The sequence below is a fragment of the Ammospiza nelsoni genome, chromosome 1, assembly GCF_027579445.1.
Source record: "Ammospiza nelsoni isolate bAmmNel1 chromosome 1, bAmmNel1.pri, whole genome shotgun sequence".
Taxonomy (NCBI): domain Eukaryota; kingdom Metazoa; phylum Chordata; class Aves; order Passeriformes; family Passerellidae; genus Ammospiza; species Ammospiza nelsoni.
Genome location: NC_080633.1, coordinates 42267580 through 42293039, shown reverse-complemented (window position 1 = coordinate 42293039; position 25460 = coordinate 42267580). Strand labels below are relative to the sequence as shown.

The 25460-nt window shown below is 39.2% G+C and overlaps 1 protein-coding gene across 2 annotated transcripts in view; it reads right to left on the bottom strand.

Moving 5' to 3' along the window:
• CMTM8 (CKLF like MARVEL transmembrane domain containing 8) overlaps positions 1 to 25460 on the bottom strand; it is a 34976-nt gene that overhangs the window by 5141 nt on the left and 4375 nt on the right. The window contains exon 2 of one of the 2 annotated variants that reach the window (XM_059475370.1): positions 1976 to 2131. In XM_059475370.1, the coding sequence (XP_059331353.1) occupies positions 1976 to 2131 (156 nt within the window). Of the gene's footprint in view, positions 1 to 1957; positions 2132 to 25460 lie in introns of both variants that reach the window. The other variant, XM_059475362.1, reaches the window with a different exon arrangement.

Here is a 25460-nt window from a genome sequence, read left to right as displayed (position 1 = left end):
TTTAGCAAAAAACTTGCACTATGAAGGAGAGTCAGTTTTGAAGCACATCTTTTGGGTTAATTTGCAGTAAAAGTAACTGCATCTGAAGCAATTTGGTAATGTGCTTAACCTGCAAAAAGTGAATTTATGACAGAGATGTCCAGATGTAATTTTGGATACTGCGTACAATAGGAGCAGTTTGAGCTAACTGTCACCTAAGGAAGCACAGCAATAACTGGCAGATACTGAAATTCAGGATTCTTCATAGAATAGGGTAAAGGTGGGTGTGAACTCCCTCAAAAAGGTGTGTGTCATGCTCTTTCTAACAAAGACTTTAAAAGCACCTCTCTGAAAAGAGACTCAACGTTCCTCTTGGCCATACAGGAGCAGCAAAGGACCAGTTCAAGGGCTGTTTCCAAAAGCTCTGTTACCGAAAGCTCTTTTAATACCTTAGGGCAAAACAAGCTGGAACACAAGCATCTTTTATTTGTTTTGTATTTATTTTCTCTTTAAATTACCCTTTTATATAAAAGGAGACTACATTTTGGACTTACATTTATTTGGAACTCAGAGCAAGAAATATACTCAATATGAAATAGAAACAAATCAAATATTCCAGTTTGTCTGCCACATAGATCAGTGGCAACTCATTTATGTGCAGTTGCCTCATAATAGCATTCAACAGATGAAAGAAGGGTAATGACCAAAGCTTTATTCAAATGGATATAAAGATGCTTTCCCTTTGAATGTACTTTACTTACATGTAATGCAATGGGAAAAAAAAAAAACACACCTTTAAATATACCCAGATACATTACTGCTGTAATTGAAATAATCCAACATTTCTATAGCAGTGTTACAGCCTTAATGGTAATTGCTGGTTATGAAACTCGAAAATAGAGAAGCTATCTGAACATAATCCTGGTTGTTCTTATTAGTAATTGCTATAGCTGGCTATTTATTGCTGCAGCAAATGGGAACACTAAAAGAGGAGAGTATTCTAGTATTCAATTTTAGTCACATGCACAATATAGCTGATAACAGGCTGTTAGCAACACAGAAGTCAAATACATTTCATCATAGAAATAACAGAATCCTAGTCAATAATATTTAGCTGTTAAAAAAAAAAATAACAGTATCTCACTGTATCCAACAAATGTAAAGATGAAATTTATAGTGATTCTTAGATGGGTCACAAATAGCCAGTTGGCTGAAATGACAATGACTTTTAGGATCTACTATCCCGAAGACCAGGATGTTATGCAAATGAGGTAAAAATATACTGTTGAGAGTTAGAGCTGGCCAGGTTTGCTCAAACCATAAAAACTGGATCTGCATTTTAAGTGCCTGTGAATTTTTTCTGTAATTACAGTAGCTGTTTATCTGATTTGCTTTAACTCTTGAGCTCAAAGCAAAGGATTACATGGTACATCCTTTACATGGTACATATTTTACATATAAATAATTTTCAGCACCATTTTCACAGTAGACTACATATGGATTGTCAGAGTGTTGCTCCCTCTGAACTATCCTTGCTTTAACTTCAGCAGAGGAAGACTCATGTTTTAAGAGCCCAAGTTCTGCTTCTAATGCATGGTGTTGATTCCAGTAGGGATTTCTGCTGTTTAAGCCATATGGCCAAGTCTGTTACCTCAGAGGCAGCAACAGACTCATTCTTCATGGGACATAACCACTACAGAGAGAAAAAAGAGGTCACTGTGCATAAGTATCAGTCACACACACATTAAAAATCAAGTCACTACATCAATGGCTGAACAAAATGGTGAAACATCACAGAAAAAGTGCTTTGAATGTGTCTGGGTAGTTTGAAAGTTAAACACTGCAGCCACACAGTAATCAGGGAAAAATCTGCAAAGAGTACAAGTAGAGTTGGTAAAATATACATGTAGAATGCACCAATATTTTATTCTCTTCAAAACCCAGCAAAGCTGGAACAACAAAGAGTGGGTATATTTACCACCATGGTCCATGGCACCTGGGGGATCCTGGTGTAGGTCATTGTCATGTAGATGATCAGAAAGAAGACGGTGAGAACCCAGTAAAACACAGCTACAAACATCACCCAGCCAAAGGCTGGATAGAGAAAGTATTCTGTTCCAGCAATCAGGGTCCACACCAGCAGCCCCAGCACCTGCAAAAGTTATGGGGAAGAAAGAAAACTGTCACACAATTCTAGACCTCAGACTGCTGTTCACATGAACCATTTGATGAGCTGAATGGGGATGCTGCACTGGCAAAATACTGATCTAACAAAAAAGAACATATAAAACTGGTATTGCTGTAGCAGGGTTTCACAAAGGGAAAGGCATCTTATCTGTTGATTTAGCCCAACCTTTAACTACTTTGGAGCCATACTTGCAGTGGTTTTACAGCTAGCTCCCAAAAGGATTGATTATTGTAACTTTCTTGCTGATGCATGAAGGCAAATGCTGCTGTTTTCCTGCCAGCAATGTCACTTTAGAAACAACAGCCTGTGAAAGACCACTGGGATCTTCAGGTTCTACCTGCCACAGTCACAGGTCACTTACTAGTTGGAGTGGAGCTCAGAATGGCCCACAGCTGCTCTGTGGATTGGCAGGCACCACAGACACAGAACAATTCGCAGACCCTGCTGTAAAAGGCTGTAGTAAAGTATCAACACCACTACAACATTTAACTGTAACTGGAGAAGAGCAAGTCAGATTGGGAATGTCATTATATTCCACAGCTCTTAAAACATCTCCCAGGTGACTTGACCCTAAGTAGTAGACAAGGACTCACACTCAAGCAAAGTTCTCAAGCAAACCAGTGGGAGAAAAACCTCCCTCCTGATGTGGCAGTCTGTTCAGATCTAAGACACAAAGAAATACACAAACCAGAGGTTTTAACATACTCTCTCCAGTTTTCTCCAATGCTAGGTGATCTCCAATGCATTAAAAGGAATGAGGAGCAAGCAAAATGTAAGTCATATGACATAGGGAAAAAAAAGTGTGTTTTTCAAGTTGCCCAGCAACAAGAAAAATCTTTACCATAAAATGAAAGTGGCATTTTATACCTTAAAACAAACAAACAAACAAACAAACAAACAAACAAACAAACAAGCAAAGCTCATTCCACACACTTTATTAGACTCAAATGTGGGAACTAAAATTCCTGTATTTGCAACAAGGTTTAACTCTTTCTGCTCTATCTGGACTATGGTGAAATTATCTAGCAGTGAGAAATGGAAGGATTACAAAATTAAAGCAAATAGCAGCGCATTTAACACACAAGAGCCACAGCTGGACAGCCTAAAGTACCTTCTACCCCAATATTCTATCTCCAGCAGCAGTTAGTACCAGACACCTGAGGAAATACATTAAAGAACAGACCATCAACAGCAATATTTCCTTGGACTACCTTCCTCAGCCCTCAGGACTGTGCAGTAAAGGGACTTCCTGAGCTGGTGGTAACATCTTTGTCATCAACACACCCTGACAGCAGATGATGGTTTTGCTACAGCTTCATTTGCACAAGAGCCAATCCTATTCCCATGCAAGCTGCTGGCCATGGTCACATTTACATTTACATTTGCAGAACTGAACATACATACAATGTTTTGAGATTTATCATTCATGTTTACAATGCAAAACTATACTGTTATAGAAAAGCTTCTTGTCATTGGTCCTCCTACCACCTTGTATCTGTTTGTCTTCAATTCATCCTCCAAACTGCCACACAAACTTAATTCAGCCCTCTACCATGTATTGACAGTAGATTAGATGTATGTTATTTGTACATTCATCTACATGTACATCATGCATACATAAAAGCACTGTACTAATGTCTGTTTTATGGTTTGTTTGGAGTTTGCTTTTCTCTCTTAAGAGAGAAGGCATACAACGGTCTGTTTAAGAGCATTTTCCCCCCAACGTTTTTACCAATACACCGATTTCTCTCCAACAGGAAGCTCTAGAACTGGAATAAAAAAATCCTGCTTTTCGCAGCATTCCAGGGGAGGGCAGCATTGCCAAGCAAGAACAGCTCAAACAGGGTTAAATGGAGCCTTTAAAACACATTATTTACAATGCAAAGTTACCGGTTCAGCAATGTTTCCCATAGTTCATTTTAATTCTACTTCCAACAACGTTTTACTAATAGTAGCAATTCAGTTAATAGCACCTCAAATTGCAAGAACTACCCACAATCAGATAAAAAGCAACTCAATTTTAGTGTAACAAGTGTTTTAAGGCTAAACAATTTTGATAGACTGTTTAGCTAAAAAAAATTACCATTTTCATAGGATACAAAGTTGTTTTTCATTACACCCATACACTTGAATCCAAATTTAAATTCATCATCCAGAAATTATACAGATAAACAATTGATCTCATGCTTGATAAATAATTATTGAAGGCAGATTTATCCTAGGTCTGAGTATCTTATAAAATACCAAGAACAGAACCTATTTTGAATGTGAGGAAAAAAAAATAAAATTTAATCATTAAATACTCTTATAAGTGTTGGTTTTTAGAACACTTTTAAATATAGAAGTAGATTTCTCATGAAATGCACAGGACTATGAAAAATTTGTACTAAATGCAGTAAGATTGATAAGGATACCTCAGTTTATATAATGGATTATTATTTGAAAGAGCAAAATCTTCACAAGTGGCAAATTATTAAAATTAAAAAGGAAAATTCTGAGGTTGCACAAGACCACTAATCTTATGTAACCACACACTAGAGCTAGCAAGACATTCCCTAGAACACAAGTATTCATGCTGGGCCCTGTTTTTTCCAGTAGTATTCTAACCCCTCTTCCAAGATCATTTTAATATTTAGGTGGCTATACACCTCATGTGTATTCTGAAGAATTGCTTTTAGCCTATGTTTTTAGCTGGCTTGTATCAATGGCAGAACAACTCACCCAGGCAATTGAGATGCACCACAGATGTTACAGATTTATATTCTCAACTGGTTCCTGCATCGTAACTTTGATGGGTTGCATATTAGAGCACATTTGACATTTTCAGTTAGATCCAGATACTCTTACAGCATATTACTGGAGCTGACAGGCTAAAATAATATTTCAGACTTCTTGATTAGATCTGAAAAGGTCAGATCAGCTCATGGTCAACAATTCACTCCGTGCAGTTAAATGGTATGGCAAATGGTTTCACAGCATATGTAAACATATGCAATAAATTGATATAAAGTTCACACTGGCCGTCAGCATCTACAAAATACCTCAGGAGCCAAAGGAATCCAGACATCTAGACAAGCCTTCCGTGATTAGCTGGTATTCTCAGCATGCTAAATACCGAGATTGTTTCTCTGGTGTTAAATGCCTGCCTTGTAATTTTCTGACTGCCCCTTACATGACAGCTTTGCTGTTCAACAGATCAGTACAAACTGGGTGACACTGCTGTATCTGCTGGAGCTGAGAATGCCACTTCTCCTACTGGTTTGGTATCACACCTCCCCACTGGGAAAAAGTGGACTGTATTCACATGTCACCTCAATGAGCATCCAGCATAGAGAATCTGGCAAGTGAGTGACAGGCAAGCAATACTGGAAAGCCAACATCAGCAACAGCTGGGGAGTGAGCACAGATGGTGCACAGACACCTTCACTGCTCCAGATCAGCTCTAAGACAAGGCAGAAGGCTCCACCCAGGAACTGGGAAGGTCTCTTTCTCACTATGACCAGGTAGGCTAGAGTGTATTAGTAATAGCTAAGTATTTGGTTTTAATTTATGAGCAAGTCAGGATATGCTTAATTAGAATTACAGAAACATACTACTACTCTGGAAAAAATGAGCCCAAGAAAGGGGGAGGGAAAGGCATGAAGAAAGCCCAAGAAAATAATGCATTCATGTGGAAATGGATGAGAGGGGATGCTGGGTCCTAAGACTATAAGGGCTCCACCAATGGGTCCAGTTTTTCCAGTCAGATGGGAATAGGGATGTCAGTGCAAGATAAAGTCAAGCAGTTTTCTGTTGTTTATGGCAGGTTCTGATTTCAACTCAGACATTTATTTTGTGGTCATTTGGCTGCTGCTTGATCAGGTACCTCCATTACTAAAATGCATTAATAAGTCACTGCACTAATGCATACTTCAGCAGTTGGCAGACACGGTAAAAAGGAAGTAACTTGGTAGCAAAATCCAACATTATTGAGTGTGCAGGTTTAAAATTAGATGCTTAATTACATATTCAAACCCTTAAATAAACGCCATAATTCTTCTGCAGTGCTGAGAACTTCAAAAGTATTGGATTATTTAGTCACTTTAAAAAAAAGAGGGCTTTGTTGTTAGTACATGAGACACTTGTCTCGTGTCACAATTCAGCAGGTATAAAAGCAGGTGTGAGCTTGAATCTGTGTTTCCAGTTTTGCTTTTCAAAGCAGCTTAAAAACTGCAAAAGAAAATTTGTACTTGCCACCTGCATTCAAAAGACTACGATGTAACAACTCCTCTCCAGTAATACCAGGGTTTGGAATTCTCCAGGATTTCTCCTGAGTGGTTAACTCAGCAACACAGTTAAAAATGTGTATACGTCCTTTCCACAATAAAAGAAGTCTCAATGTAGCAGAACTGACAGGAAGAAAAACCCACGGCTCACCTATTTAAAAACAAACAAACAAACAAACAAAACCCCAAACCAAAACAAAAATTTGGTACATTTGCCAGAAGCTTTTCCTATTCTTTATCCAGGTGATGCTTCCTGTGACCATAAGCACTGCAGGATTTATATGGAGTTGCTGCTGGCGCAGATGAAAAGGATGGCAGATGGATACTAGAGGAGTTGTGCATTTGCAGCACGAATTGCCTGCTGTATGCAGAGCCACTTAACATGGACAGCATCCAGCAAGGAGAAAGCAGGACATCTTGCCTCTTCTTCCTAGCAGAGGAGATTTATGACTAGAAGACAGAGAGACCATTCTAAATTATTGCACATCATTATTTCATTACTAAATCACAAGTTAGGAGCTACCTTAGCAGCAGCACAAGCAGCCTGTCAATGTCTCAACCTCCATCCTTTTCTGCCTTGGCTACATACCAAGATGGTGGTGCTGGTGTGGATTTTAATGAGAAAAAAAAAGAGTGAGAAAAAGAGAATTCTCCCTCTACCTTTCCTGTTAAACATATCCAGGACAGTCAGTATAAGAACAAGCAGATTTAATGGTAGCATTTCCAGCTGGTTTTATTTTACAGATTTATTGATTTATTTGCAGATTATTTACAGATACAGAATTACTTTTTTTTAATGTTTTTTCCAGCTCAGGCTAAATGGAGTAAGTGTTTGCACTGCACTTTAAAAGTGTCTTTAAATCAGAATTTTTGTGCTCTCACACATCATCCATGAAGTGACACAACAATTCTGCCTTCTGCCACTAGAGCGAGCACAATCATTGCTTTTTTCTTCAGGGAAAGGGGCAGTTTGCCCAGCAGTAGCATCAGGGCAATTGCCATTCAATGCAACCCCTGCAAATCGGGAAGGACCACTCAAAATAAGCAATATCTATATCTATATCTATATCTATCTATATCTATATATCTATATCTATATCTATCTATATCTATATATATATATATAGATATATATCACTAGGGTAATTCCAAATTTGAGTGTCTTCCCCAAGCAAATTTAACAGGTTCATTTCATTACCAGGTACAACAAGAGCAACATCAACTGCAAGTTTATTCACGAACTAGTCAAAATAAGAATACTTGATGTGTTCAACTTAAAAAAAAAAAGAAGTGTAAGAAAAAATAAGGTGAAAGCCTGTAATTGCTGGATAAATCAAACATCAATCCAGACTAAAATACAAAATATAAAAATCTTGCTGCAGTCAGAGAAAAGGTGAAAAAGAGAAAAGCATGTTTTTAAATGGAAAGATTCAAACTTCAACTATTTCCATTAACACTGAGTAAAGGTGCAAAGATGAAGAAATTAAAAAATGTTTTTCAGCTACAGTTTCTAGAGATATAAGAACCTTGCTGAAGTGTCTTTGACAGTTCAAGAGCCATGTAAATGTACTCTGGAACAATCTAATCAATACATTGCCTTACCCTACTGCTTCTCTTTCCTAGTCTCAAACATTTTTTTTCAAGCACCAAACATTACAGCGAGCTGACATCAGCCACTCTCTAGTGTCCCCCTCTCATTAGATTTTTCATGGCTTTGCCTTGCTAGAAAAAAATTCTAAAATCCGCAGTGCTCACAGAAGCATGCAGTGGTCATAGTGGACATACCAATTTTATAATTTGCACAGTACAACTCTTAGCATCAAACTTAAGCAGCAGCTATGGGTCTCAAGCCTCTCCTAGCTTTGAAAACACTTCTGCCTAATCAAAGCCCAAAATTCAGTCTCTTCTACTTACCCAGAATTTCTAAAAATTTTCTGAATACCTGTTTAATTATTCTCAAGTGACCAGTTTTCAGTGTTGAATCTTCCCACTAATCTTGAAGATTTCTGTCATGCTCTTGGCTCTGTGGCAGCACCAGCACACACCTCTCACTACAGGCTAAATGGGCTTGAAACGGTGGCAATACTGACCATTGCTTCAGAGAATCACCTCCCCAGAGTTGTTGTTTAGGACAGATTTCCTAAGAAAGAAAACTGCTGGAAGCAGCATGTGCCAAAATATGTTCCGGATGTATATCTTCATCAAAGACTGAACTCTCTTACCCCAGAGTTTAGTCCAAATCCTGTGACTTGTCAGAAAACCTCCTGACCCAAGATTGAAATGGGTCAAAGCCTTCTGGCAGACACTTCATTCAATAGGGAACACACCTATTCCGGAATGAGACTTCAGACAAAGCCCTTCGAGGGCTGACAGACCTCCCCTGCCTTTCCCACAGCTCCACAAAGCAGGGAAGTCCTCCCACATCCACCCCAAACCCCCCAGAAAGAGTCCAGGAGCACCTCTGCCTAAAAAACCGGGAACCAGACCTCCTCATGTGTGAGCCAGTAAATAAAGCCCAGTCCTGGTGTTCAGCCAGCACTCAGGAGTGCCCAAGGAACTATGAAGTCTCATTGGGAAGAGTGGAGAGAGGGAGGCATGCAAGTGAGAAACCTTTTTGTCTGATCAGAATGGGCACTACCCAGGCATAAAGACAGCACCACCCAGGCAAAATGCAGCAGCACGCCCAATTTCATGTCACCTTAGTAATCTACCACCTACTAAAAAGGTGTAAATCACAAAGGTACTCCTTCTCCACTGCAGTCCATGCATGAGGAATCTTTTGTGATACGGTGCTCCGGCTCACTGCATCTGGCATCCCAGAAAAATCACCCAGGGGTGGGGGTCAGTAAGGAAATCGTGCTGTCCATGCCAGCAGCACATTACAGGTTGCTTCACCTGAGAAATATGCATGGAATGTGTGAGACCAGAAGACCAGAGCTAACACCAGTAACACAGTAAATTTAAGGAGGTAGGCTATATTATAAAAGCAAAATATGTTTTCTGGAAAACACAGACATACCACATCAAAATTATGAAATCACTACAACAGATTTCTTACAGTTTCTCAGGAAGCTCTATTAATAACTAGAGGCAGAGTAGTGGATATTCAGAAGGTAAATAAGAAACAAGAGTTTGTTCAGGTCGTAAATTCTGTTTGTGTCATCAAAATGTTACAATGGAAGATTAGAAACTCTTAGGAAAAAAAATAAAAGTAATAAAAACCTCTACCAAAGAGAAAATTCCAGAGTGCTTTATAAATCAATGATATACCCACACACGGAGTATGTTCTGCTCATTCCTCCCTTCCACTTACAAAATGATTCAGTTGGATTATTCAAGGCACAGAGAACAGCTCCTACAAGAAAAGAAAGTTAAAGCTGGAAAAAAGACAGATCCAATTTTCTGTTGAAGACTGAAGGAGGATATGACAGAAATCTGCACAATGTCAGGTGGCACAAAGAGGGGAGCGAGGAGTAGATTAGGACTTGCAACACAAGAAGCATCCTGCTAAGATTATCACACAAAAAGATGAAAAGCAAACAGAATGAAATGGTCTTTAAAAACAAAATCAAAAAGAAGGAAAAAACCCCACAGTACATAACCAAATCACAGAATGCCATAGGAAACATCATACACACTCTGGGTCAGTCCTGTCTGTATATATTATGGACATACATGACAGTAAGGATAGTCAGCAATCTTCAGCACTGGAAATTCCTAAATGTGCAGTTTGCTAGAAGTTAGAAAACCAGAACAGAGAAGAAAAGCTTGCAGCACATGCTCCTTCTTACATTCCTCCTTAAGTTTTCAGTATCAGTAAACATCAGAGACTGAGCTAAACAAACCACTGACCAGATCCATTAATTCTGGTTTTAACTTGCCTTCCTTTCCTGCAACCCTGACAACCAAGGACTGGAAGATGTAGAAGTGTGAATAGAATATGATGAGATGATTACATGTCACATCAATATATCATTTGTTTCTAAAGTAGAATTACAATAATCTCAAACAACTGTGAAGAATCTGGCTTGAATTATATCATCATGAAATTTATCTTCTCAGAGTGGAGGTTGATCATTAACAGACCATTAAAATGTGTACAAAGCATAAAGATTGGTCCTTGTCCCAGGGCACTTTCCACATTAAATGCTCTGGAGTTTGAGGGCTGCATTCAGGAGCACAGTACTGCTTATCCATGCCTGTAAATTCTAACTCAACCTTGTGTTTTGCCTGGGGATCTGCAAAAATGGAGTAATTTATATAGGTTACTGTACACTGTGCATACATTAACTTGGTATCACAGTGCCACCATCTACAAAGAGGCAGCAGAAGACAGCCTTGTCTGTGCCCATCACGTTCTCTAGTCTGAAAGTGTCTTGATGCAGAATACAGTGAGATAGGCAGCCAGGAGAAGGACCTGCAGGCTCAGAGCTGCTGCAGCTGGCTGGGACCACACTGGCTACTGCTATCAGTGGCTCCATCAGGGCCACAGTGTCATGTGAAAATAAAGAGGGGTGGTACAAATGCTACTGGAGACAAGCAGCCTGACCTTAGCAGCACTTACTCACCTCTCTGGAAGGGTGACAGTGCAAGGCAGTGACCTCCACAGTGCTCAATCTCTAAAGGTCGACAAGAGCATCTAAACACCAAGGAGAGGAGACTGCCTGGCCTCTTATCAAACAGTCCCAAGGGATGCTACTGAAAGGAATGCTGCTGCCACTCCCTCTTCCTTCAAATTCAGCAAGGCCTGCCCGTGGCAGGGGTTTCTCTCACCACCTAGGATTTCCTAGAGAGAAACACTGTGATATTGTGCAGAAATGCTTGTTGATTCCAAACTCCCTGCCTCCTCCCAGCCCTGTCAGGAAACCGTGAAGTGGTACTGCTACAGTAAACGCTGCACTATCATGGAGCTGGGAATTACTCACTGGAATTGCTGCTACATTTTGCCCTTGAGCAGCAGAGAAAGGAGAATGTAAAGTAATAGCACATTAGAATCAAATAAAAAATAATCTGCCTTTCCAGTTACTTTCTGAGCAAATTTTCATTTAACCACGCCTTCAAGTATGAATTTTAAAGCAGACAATTACAAAGCAGAATAGTCACATAGAGACACAGAAGGCACAGGATATCTATTTTTTTGTGTCCTAGTAACTTCTTTTGTACAGCTTCTAGAGGTGATGGCTTTTTTGGGAAAAATTTGAAGATTCAGTACAAACACCTTTGGATATAAAAGTAGTGATAAAATTCCATATTCCAATAATTTTTCCTTTTCAAAAGCCTCCTTATAAATCAAGATTGGTGAAACTAAAAGACTGAATGACTTTTTTTATTTAAGGTTCAAATATTATTACATTTTGGAGTTCTGAGTAGAACCTGTAACTGATTTCTTTGAGAATTAACACTCAGTTTAGTCCTCTAAACAGTTTAGTCCCCAAACAGGCAGTAGAGAAGTAAAAATAAATTCTATGTGACTCACAGGAGATCCTGCTGCAATTTACTGAGTTGATTTGTGAGGAGACCTATCATTGCACTCATACAATGCCATATGATTTAATTGATTTAAATTTTAGATCTTCATACTATAAAATTATGTGTAGATTTGAGAGCTCACATTAGTCAGGAACATCAGCTGTTTGGTGGAAGGACTTAAAAGAGCTTGCAGTGCTTCCTTAAGGCAATTTAAATTAAAAGAAAAAAAAAGGAAAACCACACTGGCAAGCTTTTTGAATTCTTGTTTTGAAACATGAACCTAAGATGTGGACAAAAAAAGAAGCTTCCTCACATTCGCCAAGAATGTCAGATGATGATGAATTTCACATCTCTCCTCAAGACAGAAAGGACTTTCAGAGTGCAGCTGCAGTTTAACTCTGGGATAGGGTTGCCCCCTTCCACCTCAGGAGCTTGGGTGGGGCAGACAAAAAGCTTAATATATTCCTTTTCCTTTACACAAATGCAGTGCCTGGTTCATAAACACATGAGAGTTTTCCTGAGAAGTCCTTCCTAAGAGGGACTACTTCAAGCCAAGCAGTAGAGGCGTATTTATGGAGGTGATGACCACAGTATAGCCCTTGAGTTCTGAATACTATTTCTCCTTTATAAAGCACTTATACAAATTAAATGTGCAGGCTTGATCTGCTGTGCTCACTGAATACAATGTTTGTTTCTTGCTTTTGGGATGTGCATTGTGAGGAAATGATTGTCCTTGTACAGAAAAACTAGGAAAAAAATGCAGTAACTGTCTGTAATCTCATTTACTTTTTTCTTTTATTATTTAAACTGCAGAAGCAGATTCTGAGATCAAAAGATATAGGGCCATTTGTATCTGTCTGAACATGTCTTCCCCAATATGGCTATTTACTATTTTTTTTATTACTACAACTACTACTGTTTCTTATTGGAGCATGACGGCAGAAGGATTTGTTCTTCTGATCCAATAAAATCACATACATGAAAAGTCTTCCTTAACCTTGATATTGCCTCTTTTACAGACATACAAACTCTTCCTTTGAAAGAAGTTTTGCAGCACTCTATCATCCTTCTTCCCATTTCCCCTGAAGGGACATACTTCCTGAGGGTAGAAAAATACCAGCTTCTCAATAAATAGCAATGATTTTGTAAGTTAATTTTAACATTTGGTGCATGTGATATACATACACCAAATACACATATACAAAAAAAAAAGTAATTTTGCCATTGTTTTTACATTAATAAGGTGAATTATTTTTAAAGGAGAATCCCTAACAATGACTACCTTATGAATTATAAATGATTATTTATGTAGTTCACTTTGTTTAAAGGCTGTCTACAAGAGAACAATGCTGTATACAGCTGCTTTATTAATAATGTCACTGGCTCTTTGTTGCTATTTTTACATCTCCATCTTCCTGTTAGGCCATGTAAATAGAGATGCCTAAAATTAGCGGGCATGCAGCATTGTTTCACAAATCTTAGCTGCTACATTAAAATAGGAAGCTTATTACTTCTTTGGGAATAACTTTTATTTTGCCCCACAGCTAAGATACAAAGTCATAAAGCCATATATGATGCAATGGAAAATTCAAAGGGAGTACCTGCTATGAAAACCTCTTGCTGCATTCTTCATCCATTTAAACAGGAGGAAATCCTTAACTGTTTATTTAAAAAAAAACCTTTAGACTGAAAATATCTTTTAATTTCCACAGCTGAAAACCACAAAAATTGATTTTGTACAATACAGAATTTTTTCTTGCTGTGAGCCAGAATCTTCTCATCATCAAAAGTTGAAACAATTCCCCTTGCCCAACAAACAGAGGAGAAAATAAGATGATAAAGAAATAAGGAATCTGCATTCAGATCTGTTGTTGTCTGCCTATTAAGAAGCAGACTACTTCTATCTTGAGTCCCAGGAATAATAATCCAACCCTAAGGACTGTGATTCACATTTTTAGGTAAAGCTTAAAGATTTTACAAAGACTGATCCACATGTTGTAGAAGCACCTCAATGAAAAATCCTTTTCCTTCTCTGACAAAATTGCTTTCTTTCCTGAGTACACTTGGCAATAACAACACAGAAGAACTGCATGCCTATAAATATTTAACTCTTGCATATGCTGTTTTGGGGGCATTTATGTTCAAAGACCTCACTGTCAAAAAGGACCATTTTGGCCATGTTGCCAATGGCATAAAGATTTCAACTTACAACATTGCTTTTTGGAAAGAGATGACACCTTGGCACAAGTGTTGCAATGATAAAATTCATCTTGTCTCTAAAAAAACTGCCGTAATGTCTACTGCTTTCATTGGTAAAAAACCCCAACCCATTTCTCATCTGAATTTTTCTGAGTCAGTTTCAAGTCATGTCCTTTTTCAAAATGGCCATATGTCACCAATATATCAAAGATAACTTTGAACTAAGGGCCATATCCAAAATTGTTGACAAGACACAATTTAACAAGAGATAATCAGAAATGCTAGCATTGCTTCTGGCAACAAGCTACATTGGGTTTTTAAATTCTGTTTTATCTTTCTCTTTATTATTTTTGTGGTAGTAATAGAAAGAGTTGACTTTGAAGGAATCAAGAACAAATCCAGAATTAAGTTTTCAACAGAGGCCTACATAAGACCTATATAAGGCTTGTTACTACTGTTCCACATTTAATGTTTTGCAGAGATGTTTAGGGTACTAAACAAGCAACTTTAGGGTGAAGAATTATATGCAAGTGAAAATATTAATTGCCAAATGAAAAAAAATTAATTGGCCAAACAAGTAAAACAACTCTACACATGAGTCATATTTTTAGAGAACTCTTTTTCCTCAAGCTCCATAACTTTATTTTCAAGGTTCTGAAGAAAAAAGTCCACAAGCCTTAAGGACTTCCCACAGCCTGTCTGCTCTCCATAATAAATACTCAAGCAGTGCATGCAGTATAAAAGAACAAAGTAAAAAGGTCTGTGGGATACCTGACACTCGAAATTCAAATTACCAAAGTCATAAATTAAGTATACATGCCTATTTGTGGGGCAGGGTATAATGTTCTCCAACTGCTTCAATGGGCCTTATGTAAACAAAGAACAGAACAACTGGTGACAAATGCCAGCTTTCTAGTGCAAGAAAAAAGTCTTCAATCAAGGGAAAAAATCCCCCTCAATCCATTGGCTTATCCAGATTTAAATATGTGAGCAGAAATGATTTAATGTCCCTCAGATGTTTGCCCTGCTGTTGTGCCAGAGGTTAATGCCCTGCAAGGGTGACTGCAGACAAAGCTGCTCCTCAGTCACTGCACTCTAGAGCTCAGCGTATTTGAGGTAAACAAATCACTGGTTTGTGGTATCACCACAGGCTAGAATGTGAACTGCAGTGAACAGCAAGGCATGGAGACCTTGTCAGCTGTCTGCATTTATAAGCTATCAGTCTGCAACCAGAAATTTTGTATTTGCCTCCCATAATGCATAAACACAGAAATGCCAAGAGCTGCTGCTCTCACTGCATTCCCTAATGCTTCACTGTCTCCACAATACAGCTAATATATTTTGGGTTTTCAAGAATTTTTCATTCAATTTCTCCTCTAAATCTGATTTCCCAATACAGCTCACAGATGTCAGAATGGCTACAAACTACAGGGATTACTGTGGATTAATGAATCCCTCACGGCTGAAAGTGTTTAGAGCAATTACACCTCTTAGTGGTAAGGTATTCCCCACACATTCTCCTTCCAGCTCCTCTGTCAGCAGGGCTGTTTCCTCTGGGAGACAAGCATGTTGTTAGACTGAAAGCTGGTACAACCCCTAGATGGATCTAGCAAAGCACACAGTCCTAGCCCAGGCTAGAGCTTTGTTCTAAATTTCAGGGAAATCTCCTCAGGACATCATGAAACTGAGATAGCACTGCTTGCTCTCCATCCCATCCAGCCTCCACCCATCCCCTGCACTGTCAAAGCCCAGTGAGCAGACTAAGACAGCGAGTTTCATGCACAGACTGAGCTGTGAGAAGGGAAGACAAGGCTCCCACAGCACCGAGCACTTGGGAGTGAGAAAGGCAGATAAATGGAGGGCAGTCAACTTGTCAGACCACCACCACCAAGCAGTTTGGAGTCAACCGCCACTGCTGTGCTCAGTCACAGCTCAGGCTGAGGGGAGCCGTGACTGGGTCAGCTGCTGGGGCAGTGCAGGCAGCTGAAAGTACCAATGTCCAAAAATGCAGCCACTGGCTTTGTCAAAGGCTGTCTGCGTGTGAGCTGTGATTCATGAGCAGCAAGTGATGCAGCACACACCAAGGTTATGGGGAGGAGAGCTCCAGGTAAGGTAGCAACAGCCAAGTTGCTGAGGAATTACAGGCAGAGTGAGGGTGTGCTCTGCACTTGCTTTGGGGGAAAAACACTTTGAAAATATCTTTCACTGCACACAAGCTTTTTGAATAAAAAGCCTCCATATCACTATGCAAGCTTACAGCTTGACCTTCCCACCCAAATGGTTCTGAAAAACCCAAGCCTTTTCCTGTAGTGCTGTTTATATTACAGCATCCCAATATACACAATCAACTAAATTATATTTACTTAGCTAACTTCCACACCTTTTCCCCTTTCTATTTCCTCAGATTTGGATCACAGCTTTCTTCTGCCTAGTATTTTCTTCCCTAGAATGACAATAGCGCAGATACAACAATGAGGTGTTACCAGCCTTTTGTTCAAGTGCTCTTTGTTGAGTATTTCAGCTATTTACTGCCCCCTCTGAAGTTCCTGTTTTCCCACTGAGGGGGGAAGGGAAAGCCTGTACAATGACATGGCAGCTTTTTGTTCAAAAAGTCTGTATGCAGAGATCTTTAGCACATTTTCCCTGCAAAGCCTGCTATTACTAGTTGCAAATCAAAAAGGGAAAAAAATCTTCAAATAACTTAAAAAATTTTATACATATATAAAAAGTAGTGCTAAAAAAGTAGTACTTTGCAGATATCCCTTTCTTCAAGCTATGAATTATTGCTATATCAAAATGCCCACATCCACACACACTGAAAACTCAGTCCACTATGATGAAATGTGCACAAACACAGAGGCACGTAGTGTAATCTCCTACTGCAAACAATATTACAGGTCTTAGCACATAAAACCAAGAAACCAAAAAGGAATTAGGGCACTGAAAGGCATCACAAGCTGCTATTGTGGGGGCTTTGCTAGTTCACACAAAGGGAAAAGGAAGAGCACAGCATGCACAGCAATTTGATATAGGAAAAGGCATATATCATTTGATAATCCAGTGATAAGGCAGGACAGCTACGGGACAAACCCATCTGTTGTACTGAATAAACAAATTTAGATTGATAGCTATGATGCTGAGCTGTTTTGATACACAGGATTTAACAGAATCATGATGTGGATGTAAAAAAATTATCAGTGTTTCATTACAAAATAAGGTATGTCCTGGGACTGTGGGATACATGACTAAAGGGAGCTCTGAAGAAATACATAAATTAGGCAGCTGGGTTATAAAAGAGCATGTCCAAGCAATGGATCTGAACAGCTTCCCCTTTCACCATCTATCAGCTAGATGTTCAAGCCAAAGAAACTGTGCGCAAGAAACAGGTAGCATGACAGGGAACTTTTGGGGTAATCTTGGTACCAAGTGGGTTAACTGTGCCTGTTATCCTCCCAAAGTCAATTTTAGCACAACAGGTCAACACAAAAATGGTACAAGCTGTTAATTAGGCTCCTCCTGATCTGAATCTAATTTGACAGCAAGAGCTCCACGCAGGAGGATTGGAGAGGAAAGGTCTTAAGGGAGGTGATCTCTTTTATCAGACTAATCCGTGGCCCTGGCAGAAGAAACCAGAGGGGAAAGTTCCTGGGCATACTCTTTTCTTCTGTGCCAAACGGAAGCAACAGCAGAGCTGCCCTCCACAAACGCTACCAAGGGGATAGGAAACGACTCTCGGGAAGGAGCTGCTGTCCTGAGGAGTCTGACAAACAATGCCAGCGCTCATTAGAGCACACAGACTGCACGGTAGGTTGGCTTTCGTGTTCCTTTCATGTTCTCTTCATTTCCTGTGCAGATATGGCGGGATGGCTGAAGTCAATGGGAAATTCACAACAGGTTTTAAGAGCATCAAGAACTGATTCATTAAAACCTTCTCTTCATAACAACATTGTTTGTGTACATTAGATCTTAATCTGATTTTGTTCCCATCAACTCACCCAGTCTGTATTTGCACCAGTTCTCAGGGTCGTCATCTTGCTCGTGAACATTGTTCATGCAACATGTAATCTACAGAAACACCAACCAACACAAGTCAAAATTAAGTGTTCTTTTTAAGTTCCCTTCTCTGCCATTTTTTTAAACTGAGACCTAAATTGAAGAGGCATGTTGAAATTAAGCTAAGGTTTTAGAATGAAAATTACTTCAGACACAGTATAGGGTGGGTTGGGGGTTTTTTTTTGGGTGAGAGGGGGACTTTTCTTTTGGTTTGTGTTTTTTCTTTTTTTTCCCCTCCAAGACTAGCATTATATTGTACAGCTTAATAAGGAGAGTGAAAATTAGATGTAACCAACCTTAGAGAATTCCTTTTCATCTATTGCTGTGTACTCAGTTTAATTTTAACTTGAGCTGGTAAAACACTTTACAAGAGACCCCATCTCACCTCTAACACATTATCTTGACTTGCTTACTTCAGGCAAACATTTGCTAGATAGTTGTCTGTTACTACATAAAGAGAACGTCAAGTTCTTTGTACAAGCGTCTGGTCACGTTTCATGATTGCCAAAGTCTAGGAAGAAATCCCTAGTTTGAAAAAAAACTGCTTGGAAACCTCATTCTCCTGGGTAAAATTCCTACCATTTTTTCTGAGAAGTTAAACAGAAAATCCTTTCAATATGCCAAATGGAACAATGAAATGGTACCTAGTAACATATAAGCTGTTTTTCACTGTTTCACTCATGGCAAGTTCCATCATTAAATTACAGTTCCACAGGCCTGTGTTGTATGTTCAAGATTAGTTTATACATCTTTGCATGGATGCTCATGTTTCAAACAGAAAACACATCACAAGAGGAGCCATCTCTTCAAGTAGGTCATTATTTTCCTCTTGCACACTGCCTTTTAAAGTTAAGTCCCAGCAATATAAGAATGTACTCAAAAGAGTAAAATAAGGATTGTGGTTTTCCAAAATTAAATATAAGTAGTTTCCCAATGACAACTGTCTTTCTGTCAAGTATGAATTTTATTTGGCATCCCAACTCCTTCCCATGCATTAGGAGAAATAAAAAGAACACTAATTAATGTATTGATTTGTACTGTGCTATATCTTAGTAACAGCATGGGGAAGGGAAAATATTTTCAGCTTGGAGGCCAACTGGCAATGATTGTTGTCAGTAACTGTTATGACTGTATTGCACAGTCCAATGAACATGGCTTATGCACATAGAGAGGCCTTGAAGCATCAATCAGAAATTTCAGCAGGGATCTTGCTTTTCCATGGTGCCTGAATCTCTTATATTGAAGAGATTCACTGAGATCACCACAAGACTGTAGTTGGTCTCAAAAAATCCAGCTCTATACAGCCTGTTTTATGCCTTTTGTTTTAGAAAAAGTTGCATTCTAGCTGAATGGAAGAACTAAACATGTCACAATATTCACCAACAACCTCCTAAATCACTGTATCACTACTTTTAATACTGTTCTAAAATACTATGGTATTTTTCATGGCTTTGTCCACCCACAGCTTTATGAAAGCATTAAAGATGGATGTCTCATATTGAGCAGAGCCTGTTCTTTCAGTTGCCCAACACCTCCTCTCCTAAAACAACATTTTGCCAAATTTTTAGTGTAGGAGCTGCATTTTCTACGTTGATTTTCTCTGTCAAGCCTGAAGAAGAGCAGAGGAAAATCATGCAAAGCAGACCTTTGGCAAGTTGCCCAGAGCTGCTGGACAAGAGGGCTTGAAGAAATGAGGCAGGGAGACAAAACAAAACCAAACCAAACCCATCACGGAAGAGAGAGGGGAAATTAGGACTTGGGACAGAGGCAGAGGGGTGGACGAGAGAGAGGGACAAACATGTTGAAATACCTGGGGCTAAGTATGCAACACTTCCAGAAACGAGTTCTTCACACATCCTAATTCTATCCTTGGTTAAGCACACATTATGCTATAGCCTATAATTTTCTGACCACATACTTTCCCCTTCTCCCCACAACCACCTGCATGCAGCAACAGAAGGGAAAACCTCTTTCAGAACTAATGCCTCCCCTTATTTTGCTTTCTGCCTGTTTACTTGCATGGCCTGCAGAACTGCAACTCAGCTTTGCATTTGGGCTCCTGAAAAACACTGTGTTATCTGTATTGCCCCATAAGTCCATCAATAAATTATTAAACACATCTCTGAGATAGAGTAGTATGCTATCCCAATTTTAGACAGTGCACTAAAATTAGGGTCAAAAGCCAATTCTTGCCAAATTTCTGGAAAACTCTTTTCCCACAGCATTTATTATGGCAGTGCATTTTGCATCTTCAGAACACAGAGCTGCTACTGACTTTCAGACACATCTGAGAATTAATTGGCTTTTCTGCAACTCAGACCCAAAGCTGGGGATTCAGAAAACAAGGAGTAGAGTGAACACAATGAAATGTAGGGCTTACTTGCCTTGTCTAGCATCCCATAGGAACATTGTGGTTCAAGGAGAAGATAAAAATCAAATTTTCCAAGGAAGCAATTAGCCAGGAGACCATCCTCTCCCTTTGAATAATCCCTTTCCTTACTCACAACTTGACTTCCTCCAATGCTGTGTGCACAATATCCCAGTCACGCCTAGAAAAGCTCTTCTGTGCAATGACCATGACAGAAGTTTCTTGATAAAAAAACCATAATCAAGCAGGTTTTGACTGGATTCCAGTACCTGCACACAATTCAATACGAAACCAACACTACCAGGGTGAAACTAATTTTGGTGCTTAATTTCCAGGACCTTAATAACATAATAATGTTTTTTGATTGTAATTATTAAGTGCTTATACACATGGAAGCTCTTTGAAACAGCACATGAGGTCCCTGATAGCAAGGTACATCACTGTTTACAAATTAAACTACAACCAAATCAGCACAAATGCTGTCATTTTTTGGTCTTTTTTCCCCACTAAGGACTGAATTATAGCACCACTCTCGCCAGCATGTATCATAGTTGCATCCTGATCCTGTAAAGGACAATTGTGCATTTGTTTATGCTTTCCAACCTACAGCAGTAGTAACAGGCAATCACCATGGACTCACCTTCTCCTCGCCTGATCCTTGTCAGTCTGCCCTGCAGTGGCTGTCTCTGGCTGGGCACAACCAAGGCTGATGCTATCAGCTGAAGTGTCATTTTAAAGGCACATTGTAGATGTTTTCCTCTTGGTAGAGGACTTTTTTTTTAATCTCTTCCACTGTCCCTCAGCACTGAATTCCTGCCTGCAACACTGTCTCAGTTTTTAAGTTTCACCAACAGTTGTCTCAAAACCATGCTGCCCCATTCAGCTATTACCTGCCATATGAGCTGAAGCCTTTGGAATACCATTATTTTTGAATGCAGAGAACCTATGCTAAAATATATATTAAAGGGACAGGCAGGGGAAAAAAAAGAAAAAATAAAAAAGCCCAGAAAGATTTTTAAAAAAGGGAGCCTGTTAGCAGCTGCACAACTTTGAGGCTAAATAAATGGATCCATGCAAAGACAGTGCCACCTTGAATTTATTTAAATTCAGGCCTGGACACAGCAGCCACATTTAAAGCTGATGATACAAACTGTTCTTATTTTCTGCTATAAAGTAGAGGTTCTTGACAGATTTCCTTTCAAGCTGTGCACATTAGGCTACCAGTCAAAGACCAGAAGTGATTACCAGAGTATGATCAGAGAGGCTGCTTTTCCCACATGGCCTCTTTCCAGGGTCCTGCTTGGGATGTTTTCAATTTACTTATTCTTTATAACTAGATTATGATATATCCAGAGACTGACACCTTACTGATTATTACCACACCTACTTACTTTGTCTCAGTTCTACAAAATCTGATTTTAGCACATCTTAAATCAGACCAGAAACATTGTGGCTGCCCAGAACAAACTGCACAGGCTGCATACCTCTAACAATACCAATTTGTTGAAACTGGTTTTGCTTTGGTCTGAAGATTTTTCTCTCAGCAAACCTGTGCTTGCATCAGTGTCATCTGCACACCCATAGCTTGCAAAAATGGTCAGTGTAAACACTCAATATTGTTCTCTAGCTTGGCAAAAATGCAATCACGCCCAGGACTGATCCAAGCCTGTGCAGTGAAGAGGTCTGGCAAAGCCTGCATACCATGTTAATGTCTGTAGAACCAGGAGCTCAGCCTCTTCAAGTTCATTAACATAAGCATGACACCAAACTTTACTTGGACCAGTCCCAGGTGCCACTGAAAGCAGTGACTTGATTCTTTCCTTACTCAGTCCCTCCTCCACTGGAGTTTCAAGAGCCTTATACCTGATCTGGTCCTTTCAGAGGCAGGTGAATTAGTACCAGCAGCTTCCACAGGGAACTGGCTCAGGCCACAGGAACAGAACTACCTTGCCAAAGGCCTGATGGATGCTAAAAGCTATTTGCTGTTTGACACTAAAAAAAAAAAAGAGCTAGGTCCGCTCTGCAAGGACACTTATTGCTGTTTGTCTGGAATTCAAAGGGGAAAAAGTGCAGAAATATCACACAATACAATATGTACTTTATCCAAAGTAAAATGAAGTTAAGACCTATTTATAGATATATAAATGTATGTGTACACATATATATGCATATTTGTCTGCGTGACCATTATAAACTAAATATATGGCACTGTTATTGCCAGAAGAGAACAGGAAAAAACAGTAGGTTGAATGAGAAGGCAATCAACAAACAAGAACAAAACATCATCATTCCCTCCACACTTTCCATACTGAAGGGTTCAGAGTCCCCAAGAGAGTTTTTCTGCGGTTTTGAGATTCTTCTTTTTAAGAAGACTCTTTCAGGCACCTCTGCTCCAACCCTGCCTGTTGGTACTACACAGGAGGTTCATAGCACAGAACAGAGTAGACACATCAGTGGGCTCCCCAGGTACACAGGAGTACTCCCATCCAAAGGGCAGGGAGGGAAAGGCATCTGCTTTTGCTCTAGAAGCAGCATTTTTTGTTAATGGACTCAGAAACCTGGGGGTCATCAATGATTTTGCAAGAATCCAGTGTGACCCAAAGGCAACTTCTTTCTGTGTCCTTTTCCTGCTCACCTTCTTACTCTGCTGCCAACAAATACACCTCTTCATCATACACTGCATGGAATACAGAGGGTTTTAGATAGGCATACACCACTTCATGATCCTCTAATCTGCAGGCTTAACAGTGTATAATAAATAATTCCAAACAAAAAGCAGGAATGACAGTGTAGAAAGAAAAAAAAATAACACAATGGGAGAAAAAAAATCCCAACAATCTGAACTGAACAACAAATGAACAACCACAAAGAAAAGAGAACAGACAAGTCCAGGATAAGGACAAAATGCACCATCAGGTGTCTCCATCATTATCAGGTATCTGGCATTATCACTGTCTTCCCATAGCATGATTACCCAGGGATTTGGGACTCCTGTGCATATCTGGGAAAAGGCAATTTTCAGGAATGCAGTCACAGTCTCTTTACAACTACATCATTGCTCTTTGTCCTCAGACCATGATGGTCCCCTCAGCACCTACCCTCACACAGGACTCACACCCAGCTACAGCATCATGCTAAAGCTAAGCAACTGGGAAGCTCTGCCTAGTCCATTAGGAATAATGGGAGGACTGCACATTTCACTGTCATGCAGACACAGGCCACTGAAGCCCGAAAATATTTATTTATTTATTTATTTAAAATTAAGTTTGTGCACATAAGAATTTTTGCAGGCACAAAAGAAAAATAATTTCTACAGTTTTGGAGGGGGGAGGAGGATTTGTATTATATTCACTACCCACCCAACAACAAAGTAGATGTTTAAGTATGACTTGAAAGCATTCTTCTCATGAAGAGATAAAGACATTTCATACGTGTTGTACCTTAACTCTGACGTATTGAGAATATTTTGCATTTTTGACCTTTGGTAAAATATCTTCATTCAGTTTAAGAGGCATTTTCACCCTCCTACCATTTTAGCCCTAACACTGTTTCTATCATCACTTGGAGCACGTTCAAAGGGTTCTGTTTCCTTGTGTCCCCCAAACAGTTCTCTCTTCCCAAGGAAACACCCTGATCTTGTCCAGGAAACCAAAGACCTTACAGGAAACAGAACTTTAAATAACTATATGATCCTAAAGGAAGATGGAAACCATATAGATGTGTGTATTCAGTACACTAAAGACAGCTAAGGGTTAGCAGTGGAACAACAGCACCTAAGAAAGGCAGAGCTGAAACCTGACTTCAGCAAGAATTTTGTCTGATCAAGACCAAAGAGAGAGCTGAGAGTTTATTTTGTGTGTTTTCTTATTTGTGCATAGGAGCATGAAGCTGCTGGATGAAGTGACTGACTAGTCACTATAGGATTTGTTTTTTTCCATTCAGTAATTCAAAGTGAATAATAGTAAGATGGTGCTTGTGTACATCTCCTCCAGGCAGAGCACTTGTTCAACATGTCAGGAGGTAGCTCAGTGTTGTCAACTACTTGCAAGCAGACATGCTATGATCGGAGTAAAAATCACCTTATAAGAAAAAAGAAAAAATCACTACTGTTCCTGAAAGGAGAGAAAGTCTTGCTGCCACTCAGGTGAGCAAAGATGCTCTTTGGAACTCCCTCCATGCTTCTTCTGAGCTTTTCCAAGAAATGGGAGGGCAGAAGGAGGATGGTAAATATACATAAAACTGAACTGCAGTCAGAGAGGCTGTAAGACTAAAAGAAAATCTAAATGCAAGGAGAGCTTTAAGTAGAATTTTTGTATTTTAACTTTGTCACAGTAGATCATCCCCTCTGTATTACTTCTGTTTTTCTTAACATTTATATGACTTTATTGCTGAGTTAATTTAACACTTGAGTATCAGTAGATGAGTTTGATGCATCTCTCAGGAAAAAGACAAAGGTGAAAAGTCTGTTGAACAAACGCTTGTGCATTTCCAGTTGTTCTGGTTTTGGCACCCTCAATATCTTAGATCTGACCTAACTTTCAATATCTATTTAATATTCTGAGGGTCACCAGTCTACTAGAATAAACAAAGTCAACAGTATTTCCTTTATGAATTAAACCTTCAAAGGTCTAACATTTGAAGAAGAATAATGAACCAGTGATCAAACTTAATTTTATTGTCCAGAAACATAAATTTGAACTCCAATTTTATGTGGTGCTAATAAAGTAAATGAATTCCTATCAGGCTTATATTTCAAGTATCTATTTTATTCTGGGCATTTCAAAGAATAATGTGCACAGAACAGCACAAAGAAATGCAACTGTAAGTACAATTAACTAAAACTTACACCATCACAAGATCTCGTGCAGCAGCAGCAAAGTATCAACCTTCTAAACCTTTCCAAGCTATATAAGTATTTGTTTTTGTAAAGGTCAAATAG